This window comes from Psittacula echo (assembly GCF_963264785.1).
Source record: "Psittacula echo genome assembly, chromosome: 5".
In the NCBI taxonomy this organism is placed as follows: Eukaryota; Metazoa; Chordata; class Aves; order Psittaciformes; family Psittacidae; genus Psittacula; species Psittacula echo.
The window spans coordinates 45953102-45975286 of NC_137739.1; the positions used below are offsets into that span (position 1 = coordinate 45953102).

Sequence of the window (22185 nt, forward strand, 5' to 3'; positions counted from 1 at the left end):
AACCTGCTTAGTAAGGTTTCATGGGATATAGCCCTAGAGGGCAGGGGGGCCCAAGACTGTTGGTTGATATTCAAGGATCACCTCCTACAAGCTCACGAGTGTTGCATCCCAACTAGAAGGAAGTGCAGCAGGAGGGCCAGGAGACCTCCTTGGATGGATAAGGAGCTGCTGAGGAAACTTAGAGGGGAAAAAAAAAAGGCTTATAAAATGGGGAAGCAAGGACAGGTGGCCGTTACCCCTTGTCATAGAATCACAGAATCATAGAATAGTTAGGGTTGGAAAGGACCTTAAGATCATCTAGTTCCAACCACCTTGCCATGGGCAGGGACATCTCACACTAAACCATGCCACCCAAGGCCTTATCCAATCTAGCCTTGAACATCACCAGGGATGGAGCATTCACAACCTCCCTGAGCCACCCATTCCACTGCCTCACCACCCTCACAGTAAAAAACTTCCTCCTTATAACCAATCTAAACTTCCCCTGTTTAAGTTTTAACCCATAACCCCTTGTCCTGTCACTACAGTCCCTGATGAATAGTCCCTCCCCAGCATCCTTATAGGCCCCCTTCAGATACTGGAAGGCTGCTATGAGGTCTCCACACAGCCTTCTCTTCTCCAGGCTGAACAGCCCCAACTTTCTCAGCCTGTCTCCATAAGGGAGGTGCTCCAGCCCCCTGATCATCCTCGTGGCCCTCCTCTGGACTTGTTCCAACAGTTCCATGTCCTTTTTATGTTGAGGACACCAGAACCGCACACAAGACTCCAAGTGAGGTCTCATGAGAGCAGAGTAGAGGGGCAGGATCACCTCCTTCGACCCGCTGGTCACGATCGTTTTGATGCAGCCCAGGATACGGTTCGCTTTCTGGGCTGTGAGCACACACTGAAGCCAGCTGATGTTCATTTTCTCATCGACCAACACCCCCAAGTCCTTCTCCACAGGGCTGCTCTGAATCTCTTCTCTGCCCAACCTGGAGCTGTGCCTGGGATTGCTCCAACCCAGGTGTAGGACCTTGCACTTGGCATGGTTAAACTTCATAAAGTTGGCATCAGCCCACCTCACAAGCGTGTCGAGGTCCCTCTGGATGGCATCCCTTCCCTCCAGCATATCAACCGAACCACACAGCTTGGTGTCATCGGTAAACTTGCTGAGGGAGGACTCAATCCCATCACTACAGTCCCTAATGAAGAGTCCCTCTCCAGCATCCCTATAGGCCCCCTTCAGATACTGGAAGGCTGCTATGAGGTCTCCACGCAGCCTTCTCTTCTCCAGTCTGAACAGCCCCAAGTTTCTCAGCCTGTCTTCATACGGGAGATGCTCCAGTCCCCTGATCATCCTCGTGGTCCTCCTCTAGTTCATGTAGATCACTGAACCTTTCAGTCCTTCTTCCAAGCCTGAGAATACTGAAATGGTTTGCTCTTACATGAACTAGAATCTCAAACCCACAAGATTATCCATGAAACTAAAATTTTTTGCCAGCTGTGTAAAAGCAGTATGTTGCTGCATCAGCCGGTTTAAGAGTTCTTAAGTAGACACATCTGCATCCCAGTTCCAGGTTTCTACAGACCTTCTCTATCACAGCTGTGAAGTGTATGATATTTTAAACTAAAAGAAATAAGCACTATTCTACAAAATTTATACAGCACAGGGACAGGTATTCAAGTAATTAATTCTTTGGCACTGCTAGAAGTGCAGGGATGTGTCCCTATTAACATGTCAGGACAGAAACTGATGGTAATGAGGCCTTCAAAAGGCTCTTCAGAAGTCAATTTAGCTTTCTCAGAGATTTACTGAATGTGGTATAATTGCAAAGAATGCAAACACAAGTTGAATATAATCCAGAACAGCTAAAGAAATGACAACTTCAGGGAAAGAAAGCAAAGACGTTCAGATTGAAAGGATGCAAAGACTAAAATTACAGGGGAAGGGAGCTTAGCAGCCCTATCCCATTCAAAGGGCTTTATCTTAATGTTTCACTCTCCCTAGTCAAACTCAACAGCATGAAACATAAGAATTATAGTACTGATGAAATGACTGGTTAAAGAAGCATCCCAATAGTTTACAAATGCTCAAAGATTACTGGACAATACCATGGAATAGTAACGCCTCAGTTTTAATTATATTTGAAAGGAATGTCTGATTCAGTTGTACTTTATGTGCTGAGTTAGGCCAGACCATACCTCGGATTATTAGGTATTGAGTATGACCAGCAAAACTAAGATAATAACTAGGATCAGATTACTTTAAAGCAAATAATTGAACCACATCCATTTCTCTTAAGGAGAGCCGAAATGCATCATCAGCCAAGTGATGTTTCACACCTACATCACCCACACACAACAGGCATTTAAAAAGTAATCTAAAAAACGGGCAGAAGCTTGTCCACCCTTCTGTGTTTGTCAAATTGTCCAGGCATAAGAGCTATTAATTTTATTTTAAAGAGACCTTGAAGAAAGGTCAGCCACACAGTAATAAAAGGCCTTCAAGCTACATAGCTTTCTTCCCTACCCATGGACCACACACACATTAGCATCACACTTCAACAAAAACCCAGGAAAAGGCATCCTATCTGTTGCAGTACTTTTGCTTAAGAAGGAAGCAGTTCTTTACTTAAATCCCACCATGAGATACCCACAAGGAATAGAATGTGACACAAAAAATAATCTCATACATTCTCCCCAACTCACCTGATACTGCCAAATAGAAACAACATTTCTCCTGAGAAAGAGGAGGACAGACATATTATATGGCTACTTTTGCAATAAATATATACATATAAAAGTAATATCAGGAGTTGCAGTGCTTATGCTTTCACACATATTTGTTTGGAATCCCATTTAGAAACACAGGAATTCTGCTTAAGATTGCTTGGAGTCCTCCTCAATACCACAAAAATCTCACTCAAGTACTTCTTCTCTAAGAAGGATAAAGAGCTATCAGAGCTGCACATACTTATCTCTGTGGAGCAAACAAACATGGATTCAAAAGCCCATGGCTTGAAATGACATCAGCTAGTTCAAGTACCTGGAACAAAACCAGATACTCGGCTGGCTGACTTCCCCCCCTCCCCTTGGTTGTAGCTGCTGGACTAAAATCAACCACCTCAGTATCTCCTTAGAGTTCCCGTAATTCCATGGCCTTCCACATATGCAGTGCAGACCAACTTTCATGCTGAAGAGTTCTCAGAAAGGGTCATATCTCAAGAGATTAGAAAATGCATGGTATTACAGGTAGCAGTTGGGGAGGGGAGTTTCCTTTTGCCAATGTAGTATACAAATCAGTATACTAATAGTAATCCCAGCCTTTTACTAATTCATTATACCATCCCATGAAGCTCATCCTTAAGTTTAATTTTAAAAATTATACAGCAAATTCATAGTGAATGCTTGGTATATTAATGATGTTGAACTTTAAGACCCAACACAACATACTGCACAATACCACACAAACTGCAGCTGTATAGCCCCAAACTGCACTAAGTCATCTTGTCATTGTTATTTAACCTAACTGTATTTTTCCTTCTATATAGAATATGTAATGAAAATGATTTAATAACATAAGAAGCAGATGCATCTTGAAAACCTAACCAGATGCTACCAGCAGGGATTCTGTGGAATCCATAACTAAGACAAGACACAGCCAAGGGTGTGGAACACCCTGCAGAGTTAAAAAAATGCAGCAACGCACAAGTAGGAAATTATTAAGTTTTATTACGGCATTATGATAAACAATGCTAATCTGTAGACTGAGGTTACAGATTATGTAAGAGATCTTGCTGATGAATGATTTAACATTAAAGGACCACAAATATAATACTGTTATCACAGATGGAGGTTCTGGCTACCAGGATTTAGGGCTTGAGGTCTGGGGGCTTTTTAGTGTTTATATATAACCTAGAATTGCAAGTAAACAGTTCTGAAGTTATAGTCAAATAGGAATTGAAACAGCAGGACCTTACAGCATAAACACCTCTGAAAGGAAAGCCTTCCAGACGTATGTCACAGTACACTGAACAACCCAATTATTCAGGTGCTGCAGTGGTTCAGTACTCTTGGGACTAGGAATTTCTGCTGGGAAAATGTAAACTTCCGTTCTCCAGGAGTACATCAAAACGGTTGTATGATTAAGACAAAGTTTCCTAGAACAATAAATATAAATGTCTTACCTAGAAAAAAAAAAATAAATAAAAAATAAAAATAAATAAATAAATAAACCCAACAAAACACCACCCCAAACAAACTCACCTAACAAGTACGTGATTATCACTCCGAGTGGAACACTAATAACCAAGCTCAAAAACAATTCAACAGCAGGTCAGGCATAAGAGACTCCTAACCAATGTGTAACAAGATTCTGAATAAACAGTGTATCAGCTATAAAATAAAGTAAGACTTGGTTGAACACGATATGGTAGTATCTGCCTAATTTTATAGATTAGCTGTACTGTCAGAAAGCTTCACACAAAACTAAGCCTTTTCTCTATCGTTCCTCCCCCCGCTTGACCCACTTCATTCCTCCCTTGCCTGGGTTATGGTTCCTGACACCTCACCAACTTGGTTGGACAGTGCATTACAACCAACTGACACACTGAACCTAAAAGAAAATATTAAATTCTCTGTAAGTTATCAACACTGTTATCAACTGTACATTGAGCACATACTGGTACAACACAAATGATAGGGGGAAGATAACCAAGTCATTTTAGAGCATTCTCTGCATTTCTGAGCAACAAAATAATCCCAAAGATGCACAGGTAGAAAGGGATAATACACATATTATTACTCAAATATTATGATCCCTTCCAGATTCTAGACCATAACAACACACAGTTTACATGCATTGATACACTAAGTTTAGTTTTACCTGCCTTGGTCTGATTTTTTAATTCATTATGGACAGTACCAAAGGGATTGCAAGTAATTACAGGCCAGTTAGTCTGACCTCAGTGCCGGGAAAGTTAATGGAAAAGTTCACACCGAGTGCTATTAAGCAGCACTTAAGAAATGGCCAGGGTATTAGACCCAGCCAGCATGGGTTTATGACAGGTAGGTCATGCTTGACCAACCTGATTTCCTTTTATGATCAGGTGACCCGCCTGGTGGATGTGGGAAGGGCTGTGGATGTTGTCTATTTGGATTGCAGCAAGGCTTTTGATACTGTCCCCCATAACATACTCTTGGAAAAGCTAGCAGCTCACAGCTTGGACAGGAGCACTCTTTGCTGGGTCAGTAACTGGCTGGATGGCTGGGCCCAGAGGGTGATGGTGAACGGTGTTGCATCCAGCTGGCAACCTGTCACCAGTGGTGTCCCTCAGGGGTCTGTGCTGGGACCGGTGTTGTTCAATATTTTTATTGATGACATGGATGAGGGTATTGAGTCCTTCATCAGTAAGTTTGCAGATGACACTAAGCTGGGAGCTTGTGTCGATCTTTTGGAAGGAAGGAGGGCTCTGCAGAGAGACCTGGATAGGTTGGATAGATGGGCAGAATCCAATAAGATGAAATTTAATAAGTCTAAGTGCCGAGTCCTACATTTTGGCCATAAAAACCCTTTGCAATGTTATAAGCTGGGGACAGTGTGGCTGGATAGTGTCCAGGCAGAAAGGGATCTGGGGGTATTGGTGGATGGTCAGCTGAATATAAGCCAGCAGTGTGCCCTGGTGGCCAAGAAGGCCAATGGCATCCTAGCCTGCATTAGGAATGGTGTGGCCAGCAGAAACAGGGAGGTTATTCTTCCGCTGTACTCAGCACTGGTGAGGCCGCACCTTGAGTACTGTGTCCAGGTCTGGGCTCCTCAGTTTAAGAAGGACGTGGAAATGATTGAGCGTGTCCAAAGGAGGGCAACGAGGCTGGTGAGGGGCTTGGACCACAAGCCCTACGAGGAGCGATTGAGAGAGTTGGAGTTGTTTAGCCTGGAGAAAAGGAGACTCAGAGGTGACCTTATCACTCTCTACAACTTCCTGAAAGGAGGTTGTAGACAGGTGGGGGTTGGTCTCTTTCACCAGGCAGCAACTGATAGAACAAGAGGACACAGTCTCAAACTGCGCCAAGGAAGGTACAGGTTGGATATTAGGAAGAAATTTTTCACAGGAAGAATAATAAAATATTGGAACGGTCTGCCCAGGGTGGTGGTGGAGTCACCATCCCTGGATGTGTTTAAAAAGAGATTGGATGTGGCACTTGGTGACATGGTTTAGTCGAGGTGTAGGGTATGGGTTGGACTCGATGATCTTGGAGGTCCCTTCCAACCTGGTAATTCTGATTCTAATTAATTACTTCTGTTGTTTGTTTTTTTCATACCATATTACAGTGGCGACGAAAAACCTGCAGACCCTCACAGTATTTGAAATATCCAAAAACATTATCTTGATGTATTGCTTAATCACATTTGTGACGTTCTGCATCCATCATCATTTCCAGTAAATTATTTTGTTTGTGGTGAGTTTTAATTTACACCTGCTATTCCTTTTGATTATTATTTTATTGAAATACTATTTTACTGCAACAGATTCATGTTTCAATAAAATGACTACAAATATCATTACCTAAAATACAAAATCTATGAAAACATGCCCAGAGGTTCTGAGCCTCACCCTCCTGTGGCTGATGACACTGCATTTAAAAATCTGGCCCCACAGTGGATGTGAGGAGAGCAGTTGCACAGCTGCCAACTTTTCATGATGAAGGCTGCACACTGCAGTGAACAGCTTGCACACTACAGCACCAGTTGTCCCCTGAGACTCCCTGTCACCTGAATCTCAAAGATTCTGTTTCCATTTGCATAAAAAAAAAAAAAAAAAGCCCAAAAAAACCTCACTAGCAAAAGTTTCAGGTAACAAGGAAACAGCATTCCTCGTGGAAAAATCATTCTGTAATCAGCTACATTATGATTCAGGGGTTCCTCTAACATATCTTTTGGTACTCGCTATCCTGCAAGATAAAACTAACGTGGTGCAGCCACACACCAGTGTCAAAAAATGAACCCGAAAAGTTAGACAAGAATTCTAACGTTTCTGGTATTAAACTAAAAAGTGGGCAGTCTACCCCTTTTCTTTACAGTACTACTTACCCCTTATACAAGCTTATAGTGACTTAGCAACTTGGTGGTAACTGCCTCTGTTTCAAGAATATCGATAACTAGATTATGAAACTACTGGTTCAGTAAAAATAACATCTTAAAATAAAGGGCATGTCAGTCAAGTTACTCCTATTCTAGGAAATTCTATGCGTAGTCTGAGTCACATTGCTTTGACGGATAAAGCACATAGTCAAGACACAGCCTGACAAAGTTGCATGTGCTTATATTATATTAAGTTTCCATAATTTATTGAATATCAATTCCATACAGTTCTTGGAATATTTGTATTATGCTCAAAATGAAACAAACCCCACCCTTTAAAAACCATTTGTATACTTAGAAAAAAGAAATAAAAATTGAATCAGCCCTCAAATTGATGCATTCCTGTTATGATTAAAGAGAAGCTGTCTGCTTAGACAGCACTTTAAGGCCCAAAGAATTTGCATTTCTTTTATTCTATTTTCTATATACATACAAATGTTTGACAAACTGTGTTATTAACATGTCACATTAGCAGAGATAAAGCATTTTATGAAAAAGATTATGTCACCATATTATTCAATTTTTATCCACACTCTTTTGCAAGAAATGCTGTGAGACAATTCGCTACAAATTGAGGAGCTAGGCCTAAAGCTAATTTTAAAACATGAGGATGGATGTGTTGTATTCCTCCCTTCTAGAAGCCTCAACATGTGGAGAATGCAATATCCTACTTTTTATATGCATATATTATAGTATTTATGGAGATCTCTGTGTAAGAAGACAGGAAGAAGCTGTAAATTCTCTTTCTGTTGAGATGAATATGCAAAAGAAAATGCAGCATGAGCAACTGTGAAGCCAAAAAGCAGTAACAGGTGAAAAGTAAGCCAGGGCACAACTAGGTATAGCAGAAGTTTAGAGCTGAATCCCAAACACTTCAGGGAATGCAACATAGCTGTTTCTAATGATCCATCCCCACAAACCTGTCCTGATGACCATTTATTCACAGCCAAAAATACAGACCTACAAGGCTGCTTTAATACTCATTTCTATTTCTTTGCTATTCTGTGCACTTCTTAATTTTCCAAGTGGTTTTAAAACCTGGCTCTGTGGCCAAAAAAATCCCCAAATAATATTTCATGATCACTTTCTCTGCCCTTCTGCTATGTGACCCCTGTACGCAGCTGATAAGCAAGTGCTAGAACTGCTTTGATCAAATATTACACAAATCAGCTAAATGATACCTTTTGATCTCCCAACAGACACTCGTTAACAAAACATGGAGTTCACAAAACCCATCAGAAACAGCAAACATCCAATGGGGCTGTAAGCAGAGCGTGGGGGAGAATAACAAATAGGAATCTCTGCACTCTAAATGATTTCTCCTGAGCAGGGAACGCAGCCAAGTGATAGCATATCAAATTTTCACAGAAATAGCATAGCGGAAGCCTGGGTTTACAGCTGCAGCAGGATTCTAGAAAAAAAGGCAAAGAGAAAAGCAAAACAAAACAAAAATACGGTCCTACATATTTTTTGAGGTATTGGGAATTGAAGAGCTTGACTGCAAGATGGAAAAGTCTGAGAATGGACTGCTCAAAAACAGCAAGAAGGTAGAGAGGGATGGGATAATCACATGAGGTTAATAGGCAATCAGCAACATTACTAGTCTGAATTAGGAATGGAAGAGGTTGTCATAAGCACTGGCTGACAAAGGAAGAAGAGCGTTATGGTTTATTTGTTAAAAGGGTAGATTCTTGCGTAGAGCTGGACAGCTGGAAACTGAATTAAGCAGAAATACCGGCAAGCTGACAATGGCTTGTTACTAGTGAATATTCACATTCAGGAAGGAAGTACGCAAAATTAAAACAAGAATTAACTTGAAGTGAAGTAACAGTGTTTAGTGACTGAAATTTCTCCAAGAAGGTGTTGTAGCCTGACAGAATCACAATCAGCTGACAGAAAACAGTTGATATAGCAAGAAGCAATAACCAATAGTTGCAGAACAAATCAAATTAATTAGCCATAAGGAGATTATTAAAAGTAATAAATAGAAACCTTGACAAAGTAAAACTTCCACAAATAAGAAGACTTAAAGAAGCTGGCCACAACAGGAAAAGTAAAAGAAAAAAGAAAAAAATGCATTCCAAGCATTTTTTCCAGCATTTCAAGGCATACATGCAGAGGCGAAAGACATCATGGAATCAAGTAGATCCCTCTAAATCATGTAGGTATTTTTAAGAGAGAAAAGAGCAAATGGAAAGAATCTCTGTTTTGAACAGGTCCACAGTAAGCAGAGAGGTGAGAACAGTCTTTATGAAACCTATTAAGAACGTGACCAAGAGTAATCTGAAACAGACTGAAACCATAGGTTACTGGCAAATGCTTGCAAGAGGAAAAGTAGAGCTGCAGAAAGTAACTTCCAGGAGATTTTATCCACTTCACTAAATTTTGAGTCCAAAGCAAAAGTACACCTTAGATTAGTTAGGTATCAGTCCAAAGACCTATCTAATACAATTCTTGACAATAATTCTACTGTTTAGATCGCTGCTCTGAATAATTCTGCCTGAATGAATTAATGAAACCTGCCTGACACCACTGCCCCACTATTTTTGAATATATTATTTAAAGGGTAAAGGTTGGACCAGATGATCTATGGTGTTTCTCCCCACCTGGATCACAAAACCCCCACTAGTACTGGAAGTTAATGATGTGCTTTAGTCCTCACAGTATCTCAATATGGATTAAAAGACCTATCTTGCAAGATGGCAACATCATGTTCCAATACATCAGAGTCAAGGGCAGTCTGTAGTTCTATTAACTTCTGTAATTACACATACTGATTCTTTCCATTCTGCTCTTTCCTTCCTGACCCTTTCTCCTGGACAGGAAAAAAAAAAAAAAGTTATCTGACATTAACACAAAAATGTTTTATTATGCTACATCAGTTTCTAGCTAGAAAACAAACCAACCTTGCCTTCGGTTAAAAATGATACAACTTTCAAAGCATCTCTAAATCTCTTCCATTTTTAAGTTCTCCACAGTTGAGAATGATGTTTGTTCTTTTGCTTCCCAACCATCTTCCATTACAGATTGAACACTGGGTGAACAATCAGCACTCCCTTACATGGTACAGCTGAAGGATGGTTTGTGTGTATTTGTATGCTGTATTTGTGGGCTAAATTTAAGAAAACATGACATCTGAATACAAAAAATAAACAGAACACAAATTATTCCAGAACTTTAAAAAAAAGTTCTCTACCTACCTCTTGTTGTTTTCAAGTAAATCTAACAAATTTCAGCTGCCAAAAACTTTATCAGATAGTATTTTAGACAACTTCAGATATTCCAGACACTTGAACACTTGAGATTTCTTTGGGAATCTGTCATTAATGCAGGTGAACAAGCACAATGACTGGAGGTTGAAAGCTTTGTTTATTTAAGCTTTCAATTTTCACCTCAAGAGAAAACATACTTTGTGTAAATGTTTTAAATGCTCTGTGCAAATGCTCTCTTGCTAGAAGAGAATATTCTTTTAACAGTTCTAAAGTCCAAGTCTCTCTTCCAAGTCATTGATCCAGTCACAGAAAACTGCTCTTGCCAGTACTACTGTGTTCCACGAAGAGTGACAAAAGGCAGAGATCTAAGAAAACTAACACAGCAGGGACTGATATCATACTATCCACAAAAAGCATTTACTAGTTATTTCATCCAGCAAGAAGTTTATGTTGCAGCTTCCCTTCCAGCTGAGCCTGTCCTCTGACGACATCTGAGATGACAATAGGGAAGGACACTTAGATGCTTAAAGCAATTTTCCAATAGCCATCTAGATTTAGGGGATAAATCTGCCTAAGAAATTTCACTGTCCAATGCACACGTTCCACAATATTATATACCTACCACAGAACCACCTCCTAGAAATTCCACCTAAATTAAATTTTCCTCAAAATACTGATGTTTGAGAGTTTGAGCTGTAGTATGGTTTCAACTCCATCAGTTACTGAATGTCACTGTGTGCTGCTGAGCTCTAATGAACACGGCAGAAGAGCAGCTGTCAGGGTGTGCCAGACTTTCTCTATGAAGTTGTTCCAGCTAAACAGTTACTAGAGATTGTTTTAACTTGGACAAATGGGTAGGCGCCTCCCTGATATAAGGCCAACAAAACTTGCATAGTTTATATTCTCTCAGCCTCCCCACCCTTCATATGTTTTTTCCTTCTTGTTAGGATATGCATAAACAGAGTATAAAAACCAAGTTACATAAAAGTCTTAATGCAAGTAGTCTGGAGGAAAAAACACTGCCTGCTGTAAATGCAGAACAATTGTTTGTGGCAGTATATATACACATGAATGCATGAGACCATGAGCTTGTTTTTATTGCTACAGTTAAAACTGTCCAGATACTATACCAGTGAGGTAAAAAATCAGACAGAACTTCCTACTGTATTTTATAGGTGGCATGTTACTTGATCGGTATGTGAGCTCCAGTGGCAGCAATTTGGATAAACTGGAGGTTATAGGCAAATCACAGCAAAAGATCAGGCATCAGTTCTGATCTGTTCTTTTTCCATTTAACTTACTTAAAAAAGATTATTTACAGACTAAAGTCACAAACAGAAAATACCTAGAGTTTGGGACTGCATTACTCACCTTTTTCTTTGTCATGGTAACAATAAAACCTACCTAATGATAGGGAAGCTTGAAGTAATATTTTAATCAGCTTAGCAATTCCTTTATTAAGTACTTCTTACATGCTTCTCCACACTGCAAATGATTTGATATTACAGATTCCAAAGGTCAGAAGTATGATGAAAACTTACAGGATTTGACTCCTACAGCTTAGTGTGCTATAAAAAGATAAGATTTTAATCTGATGTTTAGAGTCTGTAATACACCAACCACTGGTCAGGCAGAGAGCACACTTCTGGTTTTCTTCACAAGTTGATCCGATTACTAAGAGCAGAGATACATAGCAATTGACAGAAATCCTTTCTGAAGTGCAGCAGCAAGGTAAAAATCCAGATGTTTTCTGCCCAGTATGATTCAAGTTCACCTATCCATAACGCAGTGAGTCAGGGAATTACATAAACGCCACTCTCCAGCACCATGAAAACTGAGAAAATGGATCAAAATTAATCCTACCACAAAGCAAAACAAGCCAGTTTTAACTGCTACAGTACAACCAGAATGGTTTCCACCAAAGCTAGCAATTAGGTGCATGGTTGCTGTACTTCAACTTGAAGGAACAGTTACTACACAGTACTGTTTAGTATATCCATACACCTAGCCCTGCATTTTTATCACATATGAGATAGCATCAAGCCCTGCCAAAAGCCTTGCTTGGACAAAGAATGAACAAACTGCTTCCAAAGCCAGCATGACATTCAAACATTTTAACCTGGCATTAAATTTGATGCAAGCATCTGCCATATTCCGGGCAAAACACTGCAGTGAAATATGCTGTACTCACTGAAGGAAGCAGCTGCCAGCTCTTGAGGAATACAAACCTACCCAGCAACAAATGGATAAAGCACTACAGAGCCATCATCCTCCTCTGAACATGGAGACGGGAAAGGGATTCTGCAACCTAAACTACTTTGAGTAAGCCTTCACAGCAATTTTTTGATACCACCATGAAAATGACTACAAATTCCATCTAAGAATAACCTCATCAAGCTTCCTTTATGATAAAGGGGGCAACGTGCAGCTTCCAGTACACATTTTCCAACATGCAGCCTGCAACTGACCTGTTTTAGGCATAATGACTTATCAATAGTTAACTTGCCCCTTTTAAGTACTGCAAAATTGCACCTGACTAAACAAACAGATCCAACACCTTACTTTTCCCCATCAAATCTCCTATGGTTTTGTTTCTCATGTTTTTTCCTTTCTTATTTTTCCAAGATAATCTAATTTGGGATTTTGGAAATCTTTCTAAGGAGTCCCTATGTGCTTGATGTGGAGGTAAATGCAATTTCAAAAGCTCAATTCTGAATAAAACCAAATGCAACATTAGTATCACAAGTTCCCTGATGAACGTATCATTTTACAATACTAAAAGTGACACCCAATAGTTAACTATTAAGTGTTATCAATCCGCTACAATTCCATTTTGAGGGGAGGGGAAAAACAAACAAACAAACAAAACCTGAACAGCAGCCACATAACTGCACACTCTCAGCTTGTAATTTAGAAAATATTTCCAGCATGCAAACTAGATCAAGTAATATGTTGGGAGGACACACGGGAGCACACATACATTCCCCTTTTGCGCTTTAAGAAAAAAGAAAACCGCACTAATCTTTGACTAGATGCTTTCAAATACGCAATTCTGTAGTTTTGCTGTAACAAGATTCCCTCCTACACAAAAATCCTGTGGAAAAAAAAAAGACTGGTTACATTAAGTTGCACAGCTCCAGAGTCAAGGATCAGAAAATCAACATATGTTAAGGGTATTATTCTGAATATAATCAATAAATGTAAGCTATGTTCCAAAGAAGTTCATTATTTCCCCTCTTTTATTTCAATAAATAGAAAAAGATCAATAATGAAGAACAGAAGGTAAATCTGGCTCCCACCCAAAAGCCACCAGCTTTTCTAACTGTCCTGGTTTAGCAGTAGCAGTCATTTTTTCTACTGGTGCAGTGCTGTGTTTTGACTTTTGGCCTGGGAATAATACTGATAAAGCTGATGTTTTCAGTTGCTGGTCAGAATGTTTAGCCTGACCAAGGAGTTTGTGAGTCTCATGCTCTGCCAGGGAGGAGGAGAAGCCAGGAGGAAGCAGGGACAGGACACCTGACCCAAGCTAGCCAAAGAGGTATTCCATACCACAGCACGTCATGCCCAGGATGTAGAACTGAGAGTTCCCGGAAGGGCTGGATCACTGCGGGGTGGGGGCGAGGTACCGGTCGGTGAGCGGTTGTATTCTCTTTGCTTGTTATTTCCTCTATCATTATTACTATTGGTGGCAGCAGTAGTGATTTGTGTTATACCTTAGTTATTAAACTGTTCTTATCTCAACCCATGGGAGTTGCATTCTTTCGATTCTCCTCCCCGTCCCTCCAGAAGCGGAGGGAAGAAAGGTGTGTGTGGGGGGGAAGTAGACTGCGTGATTCTGATTTACGGCCTGGGCTTAAACCACGACACTAACTCAGATTTTTAATTCCTTTTATAGAATAGAATTTGGCATTTATTATCATTAAGAGCAAGTGATATTTTGACTTCTAAAACACCTTTGAGAACTATGAAGTTAAAATATCAGAAATACATTTCAAAGACAAAACATTCTGATAAAGAAGGAGAAAGAGGCTTGGTTAAGAATTGCATTTAGTATCAAAATATCTTACTATGAGCAGATGAAGGCAATATTTTGACAGTTTAATATGAGCACCCAAAACATCAACATCATGGCAGATTCACTCAGCTGTGATACAACAGGGAAGCTGTTTTTGAGGCAAGCATTACCCTTGCCTGTGCTGTCAGTCTTTCAAGCCACAACATGAAGTATGCCTCAGCACAGCAAGTTAAAATCAACCAGCACTACCGGAAACAACTGCTTCCACACTTTCTACAGGCCCTGAGGCTAGCAGCTAAGAGTAGATGGAAATTTTATACATGTGTATACATTTAATAGATATTTATTTAGATACATGCAGTACGCTGCATCAATGTACCCATGTTAACCAACAATTCAGAAAATGTAAGTACTCTCATTTATTCAACTTAATGATGAGTTCAGATCAGTGAATACAGGTCATTGAGCACACAGCAAGAGGAGCTTGATATTCATTTGCCCTACAGGTACATGAGTGATTAAACCTTCACCTTAAAGAAGCCATTACCAAGACGAGCCAGTGATAGTTATGAATTTTATCTTTGGAGAAACTGTAAGGAAGGGAAGCTTGTTCAGTTTGTATACTGTTCTGGCTTATGGGTAGAGAGTGGGGGGAAGGATTTGCATTTTCCCCATGAAATGTGGCATGAAATTTATGTTATTACTGCTGTTTAGAACAACACAAACTCCCCAGCTAACCCAGAGCAACACGCATGCATGGTTAGAGGCTCATGGTAGGGTAGATGAGGTTTAAAACACCTCCCAGACTTGGATTTTTTGTTTCTCTTAAAACAGAAAACATCAAGGTTTTAATGGGCCTTAGTTCACTGCTAATGACAGTACTATTCCTCTGCATACATAAACTCCTATTTCCTTGTTTTTAAAATAATTTAATAAAACGTAAATAACTTCTTAAGTTTTAATCAAAAGCTTTTGATTGTTCTTTAGGTTGCTATTTCAAAGGGAGAAGTAAATATAGTGTATGTGTCAGGGAATTCCTCCCAGCTCCTCTGACAGTAAGGGCTAAAATTGAGTATTCAGATGTCTTCTACAAGTGCCAATTATCAATTAAGTATTACACAGACAGTGCACTGTACCCACCCAGAGAACTGTTTTCCATATTTTCTGACCTAAAAACACAAACAAAACAAAACAAAACAAAAAAAATAAATACAGAAACAGGAAAAAACATATACAAAATAGGACATAAAGGCTGACAACACTTGCGTATACTTACTTACTTCTGGGGTAAATCAATTACTGTATGAAAATTGAATAAAAATGATCCACCTACTGTGGTAACTGCAAAGTGCTTTCTAAGCCTACCTTTGGAAAACCTCTGTGACATGGGCAATAAGGTTAAATTTCAAAGGAGGAAGAAAAGCCCAATACACTCTCCCTCTGCATGTACATCTTATTTTTGTATATTATTTCTTATTATTTAATTGCATATTATTTGGCTTTTCTAGCACCATTCTTGATAGATTCTACTTTTGCATAAAAGCCATCCAAAAAAGGCCCTGAACTGACAATATGTTAATTTAATCTGGAGATGGCAAAGAAATAACCCTATTAAAGTCCTAATCACAGGGGGAAAAAGTTGCACTCCCAGTTTTAAGGAACTTTAGCTTTAAAGTTAAATTCCAATCTTTTCAGCAGGGCTAAAAAGAGCAGTACAGCTAAGCTGAGAGTGTTACAACACACAGGAATACAGGTTCAAAAGAAACCATCTGGTTCCTTCTGTTCACTTGAACTGCAATAGATTTTTAGTCCTGAAAGGTCAATGCCACATCCATATGTACAAACTGGAACACTACCAACCCACTACAACAGATTAAAACACTTTTAAAATATTAGAAGTTATTTAAAAAAAACGCCATAATGATAGTGTCAAAAGAAATACACACAGGACTGTGCACAAGCAAGCAGGAGAGAAAGCCGATGTCCTGTATTTCTGTGAACTGATCTTTTAAGTATTTTATACTTAATTCAGAATTCTAAATAAGGCTAAGAACTATTTTAAACAATTATGTTTCAATTATATAAGACAATGGTGACAAAGTTAAAACTTAGATCTGATCCAGTAACTGTCACTAGGTCTGCTAGTGTGGAGGAGGTGATAAATATCCACTTTCAGCTCTGAATTTCTTGTCTTTTCTCTGTGTTGAATCCTCTTCTACATTTAAGAAAAAAAAAAAAAAAAAAATCCCAGTTTTCATCTTCTCTGTTCTGCCTACAGCTACCCCACCTCTGTGCTTCCCATCTGTCTATTCCTTTCTTGCTGTTCTTCAACTAAGTCCCACAAGATCTCTCTTGGCTCTGCTACCAGTCTAACTTGGTCAGCCCTACCACTACAGCAGGCTAGAACGTTGCAAGTAACGCAGGTGCTTGGTTTCCACCAGTCTGGCAAGCAGCCTTGCTACAGCTTTCTCACCTCACCCTGTATCCAGTTTCTGATGACAGGCTTTAGGTACACCTTTTAGGAGTATTAGTGCGTTATTTCCTTCTAACCAATTCAGCATTTAGTACTGTCAAACCAAAATATCCAGTACATACTTCAAACAAACTTTGAGGAAGAACCTCCCTTACTCACCCATCTTGCTCTGTTCAACATCTTATGATTTTAATGCTTAGTTATCTTATCTCTGAGGCCTAAGGGCATTCTCCCTGCTCAGCATCTCTATCCATGCTTACAAAAATACAGATGACAATTACGACATAATGTATTTCCAATGCAACACAGTAAGGAAAACATTTAACTCTGATTATAACAATTCATGCAATCTGTCAGTTACAAACTAAGCAGTAAGTAAAAGTAGCTATCACAATGGCTGGTGGTTCATTTTCTGTACCATATCTTGAATGACACAGCTAGGCAGGATAATATATATTCCCAAAATGTTTACAAGTCCCATGACAAGTCAGGTTCTATGTATATTCTTTCAACTGACAAATCCAGTTCTAAACAGTAAATTAACAAATTCCTTTTAAAAAAGGCAAAAATGAGTTAGTCCAAGGAAACTAAGAACACAAAGATACTCCAATCACCATGTTCACCTAATACACAGTTGTCCTGGGTTCAGCAGCAGCAGTAATTTTTTCTTCTTCTTAGTAGCTGCTGCAGCACTGTGTTTTTGACTTTCAGCCTGGGAACAGAGCTGATAACACCGATGTTTAGACTGACCAAGGACTTTGTGAGTCTCATGCTCTGCCAGGGAGGAGGGGAAGCCGGGAGGAAGCAGGGACAGGACACCTGACCCAAACTAGCCAAAGAAGTATTCCATACCACAGCACGTCATGCCCAGGAGGTAGAACTGAGAGTTCCCGGAAGGGCTAGAATGCTGCGGGGTGGGGGCGAGGTACCGGTTGGTGAGCGGTTGTATTCTCTTGCTTGTTATTTCCTTTATCATTATTACTATTAGTGGTAGCAGTAGTGATTTGTATTATACCTTAGTTATTAAACTGTTCTTATCTCAACCCGTGGGAGTTGCATTCTTTTGATTCTCCTCCCCGTCCCTCCAGAAGCGGAGGGAAGAAAGGTGGGGGGGAAGTAGACTGCGTGGTTCTGATTTACGGCCTGGGCTTAAACCACGACAACAGTAAACCTGGGAAAAATGGGACAAGAGTAAAAAGCTGACAAAGATGTTGCCAAGGTAGATGTTGCAACACTCAGCCTTAACGCATATGTTGCTTGAAATGGAAAATAAATCCAGAGCTAGCTACAGCTGTATCTCATTCACTGTACCAAATCACAGAAAGGTGGAAAGTTATCAAGTATATTCTATTATTCCCAAGATACAGTTCAACTTAGACCACTTGGGGACACGGCTAAACTGTTATCCCCACTCTAACTTACCCTTACTAGAGGAAAGCTTTCTCTTCATTTGTAACACAACTTCTTGCTGCAACTAAAACCATTATTGTTTCACAGCTGTCAAGAACAGCAAAAACCCCACAGTTTATCGTTGTCACAATTTCCTTTAACCACAGTGGCAGAAACAGTTGTTCCTTAAACATTAGTTTTGTGCTATTGATTATTCTTGACAAAATAACTTTTGCACTTGACCCTAGCAAATTTCATCATCTTTCTGATCATGTTATTTGGAACCCTAATATTGCCCTCAAACACACAGACAGTTCCCTTCCTAGTCACTTGTCTATTGAAATTACCAGATCATACTGTATGTTCCATAATATAAACTATAAACATATATAAACCAACTGGTCTCAGATCACTGCAAAACCCCACTAATAGTAAGCCATGCAAGAGGTCTCTCCCAGCACAATTTGCAGCTTTTTGGTGCCCGCCATGCAGCAGTTTCATTTAGATCCTGAATGCTTCTCCTTGTCATCAGTGAGAAACTCTGCTGAAGTCAGGGCATCTGTTGTTTCTTCCTTACGCATAATATGTTATCCTGTTGAAGAAAGACATTAGGTGCATCTAAGATAATTCAGTCTCTTCAAATCCATGTTGGCTGCTACATGTCAACATGTGGGTGGGGGACCTGAAGGAGGGCTAGGTTCCCCAGAATGGCAATTAAAAACCAAAATCCACCTATTGAATAGAGCTAGCCTACAGAGAATTATAGGCACAGATCACACCTCTTAACCTTTCCTCACGAAGATGGGTACCAAACACCTGGGGTATTCCAAAACTGACTGAATGGCCCTAGAAAAGAGTTGATCCACAAATTAAGATGACCAAAAAAACCACAACTGACTGCCAAAGGAAGAAGAGTTGAGCTTTGCTTCAAAAGGTTACTAATTTGAACATTTCTTTAAAAGATGGGAGACCCAGACTCAGTTTCCTCTGCAACCTGGGAAGACAGAAACCTGCAATCTTTACATCTGAAGAGTATCCCAACCACAAGTTTAGGAAACAGTCTAGGTGAATCAATTTTTAAAATTTTCCTTGAAGCTCTGTCTATGGGGAGACTGACAAGCAGAACACTCCGCTAGAAATGAAATCTTCCATTTCATCTCACCTCAGCACGTGCACGCAATTACTTTGCAGCTTCTATTTTAACATGAGCATTTGCACATATGCATACAAATAACATTTCGCTAGGTAACATTCAACTGATGCACATTTTGTGTGCAGGTGTGTCGTGTTTTATAATCGTAGAGTGTCTAAGGTTTACTTCCTATGTTTTGTAAGTTTTAACATAGTTTTCAGTGAAGACAAAAAAAAGGTAAAGATTCCATGAAACCTTATCTTCCATTTAGACCAAAAATAACTGCAATCTTCTGAGATTCATAGAGCACTTCTTCTTCTGGCCACTAGTTGTACTTCCAGTAGATACACACACTCAAAGGAACAAGTGATATGCCTAAAAAACTAAGTGACTAAATCACCGCAGGATACCAGATACACACACTCAGCTGGCAGACAGAGCAAGGGATTTCTGCCTTTCTTGAAAGCTACCTGGAGGAAGGGCTGGAAACCTAAAACTTCACTGAATGCCTACCTCCTGGCACCTGAATTCCACTCTAAGTTTGAACAAAGGAATAAACTACAGGGAAATGAGGATCACAAACTGCTTTCCAAATGTACTGAGATGTAATCTTAAATTACAGTGAATTTCGCTACAACAAACAAAGTATTCAAAGTATATAAAAAAAAAAAGTTGCCAAAAACATATATACCATAGTTAACCACAAGTTACCAAATTAATCGGTTTAATTTATACACTTAAAAACATATTAATTGGACTATTATTTTTATCAGAAAGGGTAAAAATATGAAGCAAACTATCATACAGCTGCCACCTACCCTGTTCCTGAAATCCAGACTCTCACAAGTGCTGGGTTGACCTTGGAGATGCTCAATTTCATCTGAACATACCAGCAGCAAAAAGGTAATTTTTTCCTGTTCCCTATGATGTCTCACAAAACATGTCTGCATACATCCCTTTCTTCTTCAATCCAAATATTCCCATCTTCACCCCTTTTAAAGTCAGGAGACTGATGCACAGCACCACTTTTCTGTTCAATGAACTGAAAATATTCTGGGTGAAAGTTGTGTATTTAACTAGCCAATAAGCTGGTAACAGAGGCAAACGTGAAGAGGAAAACATATTTGCTCCAAACAAAAAGTTCAGCACATTAAAGTGAAATACAATGTCAAGTTCATCCCTCCAAGAAAGATCTTAACCTTAATAAGCAAAGACTGTTACCAAATGTGCTATTTGTTTGTAACTTCGCAGCTATGTTGTGAGATAAAACGTAGGGTTTTCTTAACAATGAAACCACCTGTTCAATTTATTATATGGTATAAATATTGATTGCATGGCTTCTCAAGATTAATGATATAAGCACCACAATTCTCTGGTTACATTATTAAGATTTGAGTCACCCAGCTCCTTATGGCCACAGATAACATCTAATCAGTTAATCAAAGGTAAACCTGAACAGGCAATTCCATATCAAAATCATTAATCTTACCTGACAGGCAGATGTATGTTAAATATTCACCCTGACCCCCAGTAGCTAGGAAAGGAATCTTTTTTTTTGTTCTTCTTTTTACTTGGACAGCTCCCAGCATCCTTTCATCATGGGGGGCAAAAATTTCTTTGCTGATTGCAGATTTGGCATTCATTGTAGATCACAGATACAGCAGACTGATGCACTCTAAAAACAAAAACATATTTAAAAATATTAGAAACTTCCAAGTTATGTTAAAGTCCAGCTCATTCTCACAGCCATTAACAGCTCTGACCTTCAAATAAAGATTTTTACTATTATTGTTCAAAGAATTTAGAAGATAACTTCATGCATTTAGAGGCAGAATTTCTGAAGTATCCAAGAGTCTTCACTGAAGTTGTTCTCCACACTGCTTAAATTCTTTTGAGCTAGCTTAATTTATTTTGGGCAGAAGCTGTCCACACTAGCACCTCAGTATGACGCAAAATCATCTCAGAGACACCCTGTAACTTCATGGTGCATAAAAGCTTCATTAATTCCCTCTCTGGTAACTGGAGGGAAACTCATCTGCCTGACACAGGGAATGGACTACAAGGGCATAGGAAAGGAAAACCGTGGTTGTGCTGGCAGACAAGTCACATTCACAGAAGATACAAGAAGCTTCAGACTCATAAGACTGTTCCTGCAGCAACACTGCTACTGGTGATAGAACTTGATTAAGCAGCTCCTGCACCTCTCACAGCTTTATGATCCATGCCTTCAACTCCTCTGTAATTACTAACTGGGCAATTACCTATGGAAAGGCATCAGAGAAACTAGAGGGGTTAACACAGACAAAACTACACCTCTGCTTTTCTGCTAAGTAAATTTGGCCCTGGTCAGTTCCTCAACGCATTTCAAAAGAAAACACAGTCTACTTTGGAGAGACATCTGGAGAGGAAAAAAAAAAGAAATAAATGTACAGAACAGGCAGGGAGAAGGAGGAAAGCTGCTTGTTCAGGCACGTCTAGCAAAAGAAAGGTCAATCTGACCACATATGGAGGAGCCTACCTAAAGGAGAGAGCTCAGTTACAGAGGAGACATTAACATGCTCTTCATGTAGACAGTACCACAGCTGTATCTCCAATTAGTTCTGCAGTTAAATCTAAGAATAAATACACTATCTCACTGATACAGACTGCAAAATGTCCCTTTTAATTGTTCAAATATAATGACTTCAAGCCACATACATTATATTTCCATATTATTACATTCCATATTATTATTATATTTCCATTATTTGAAAAATCATGGCAGTCAGGTGAAGTTCCCAACGACTGGAAAAAGGGAAATATAACCCCCATTTTCAAGAAAGGGAAAATGGATGACCCAGGGAA

At 39.5% G+C, this 22185-nt stretch overlaps 1 protein-coding gene across 3 annotated transcripts in view; it reads right to left on the reverse strand.

Annotated features, from left to right (window-relative positions):
• Positions 1 to 20984, reverse strand: part of STXBP6 (syntaxin binding protein 6) — a gene marked incomplete at both ends in the record, with an annotated part of 79537 nt that extends 58553 nt beyond the window's left edge. For all 3 annotated transcript variants that reach the window (XM_080619972.1, XM_080619971.1, XM_080619970.1), the window contains one exon: positions 20831 to 20984. In XM_080619972.1, coding sequence (XP_080476098.1) covers positions 20831 to 20984 — 154 coding nt within the window. The remainder of the gene's footprint in view (positions 1 to 20830) is intronic.
• Positions 20985 to 22185: the final 1201 nt, after the last annotated feature.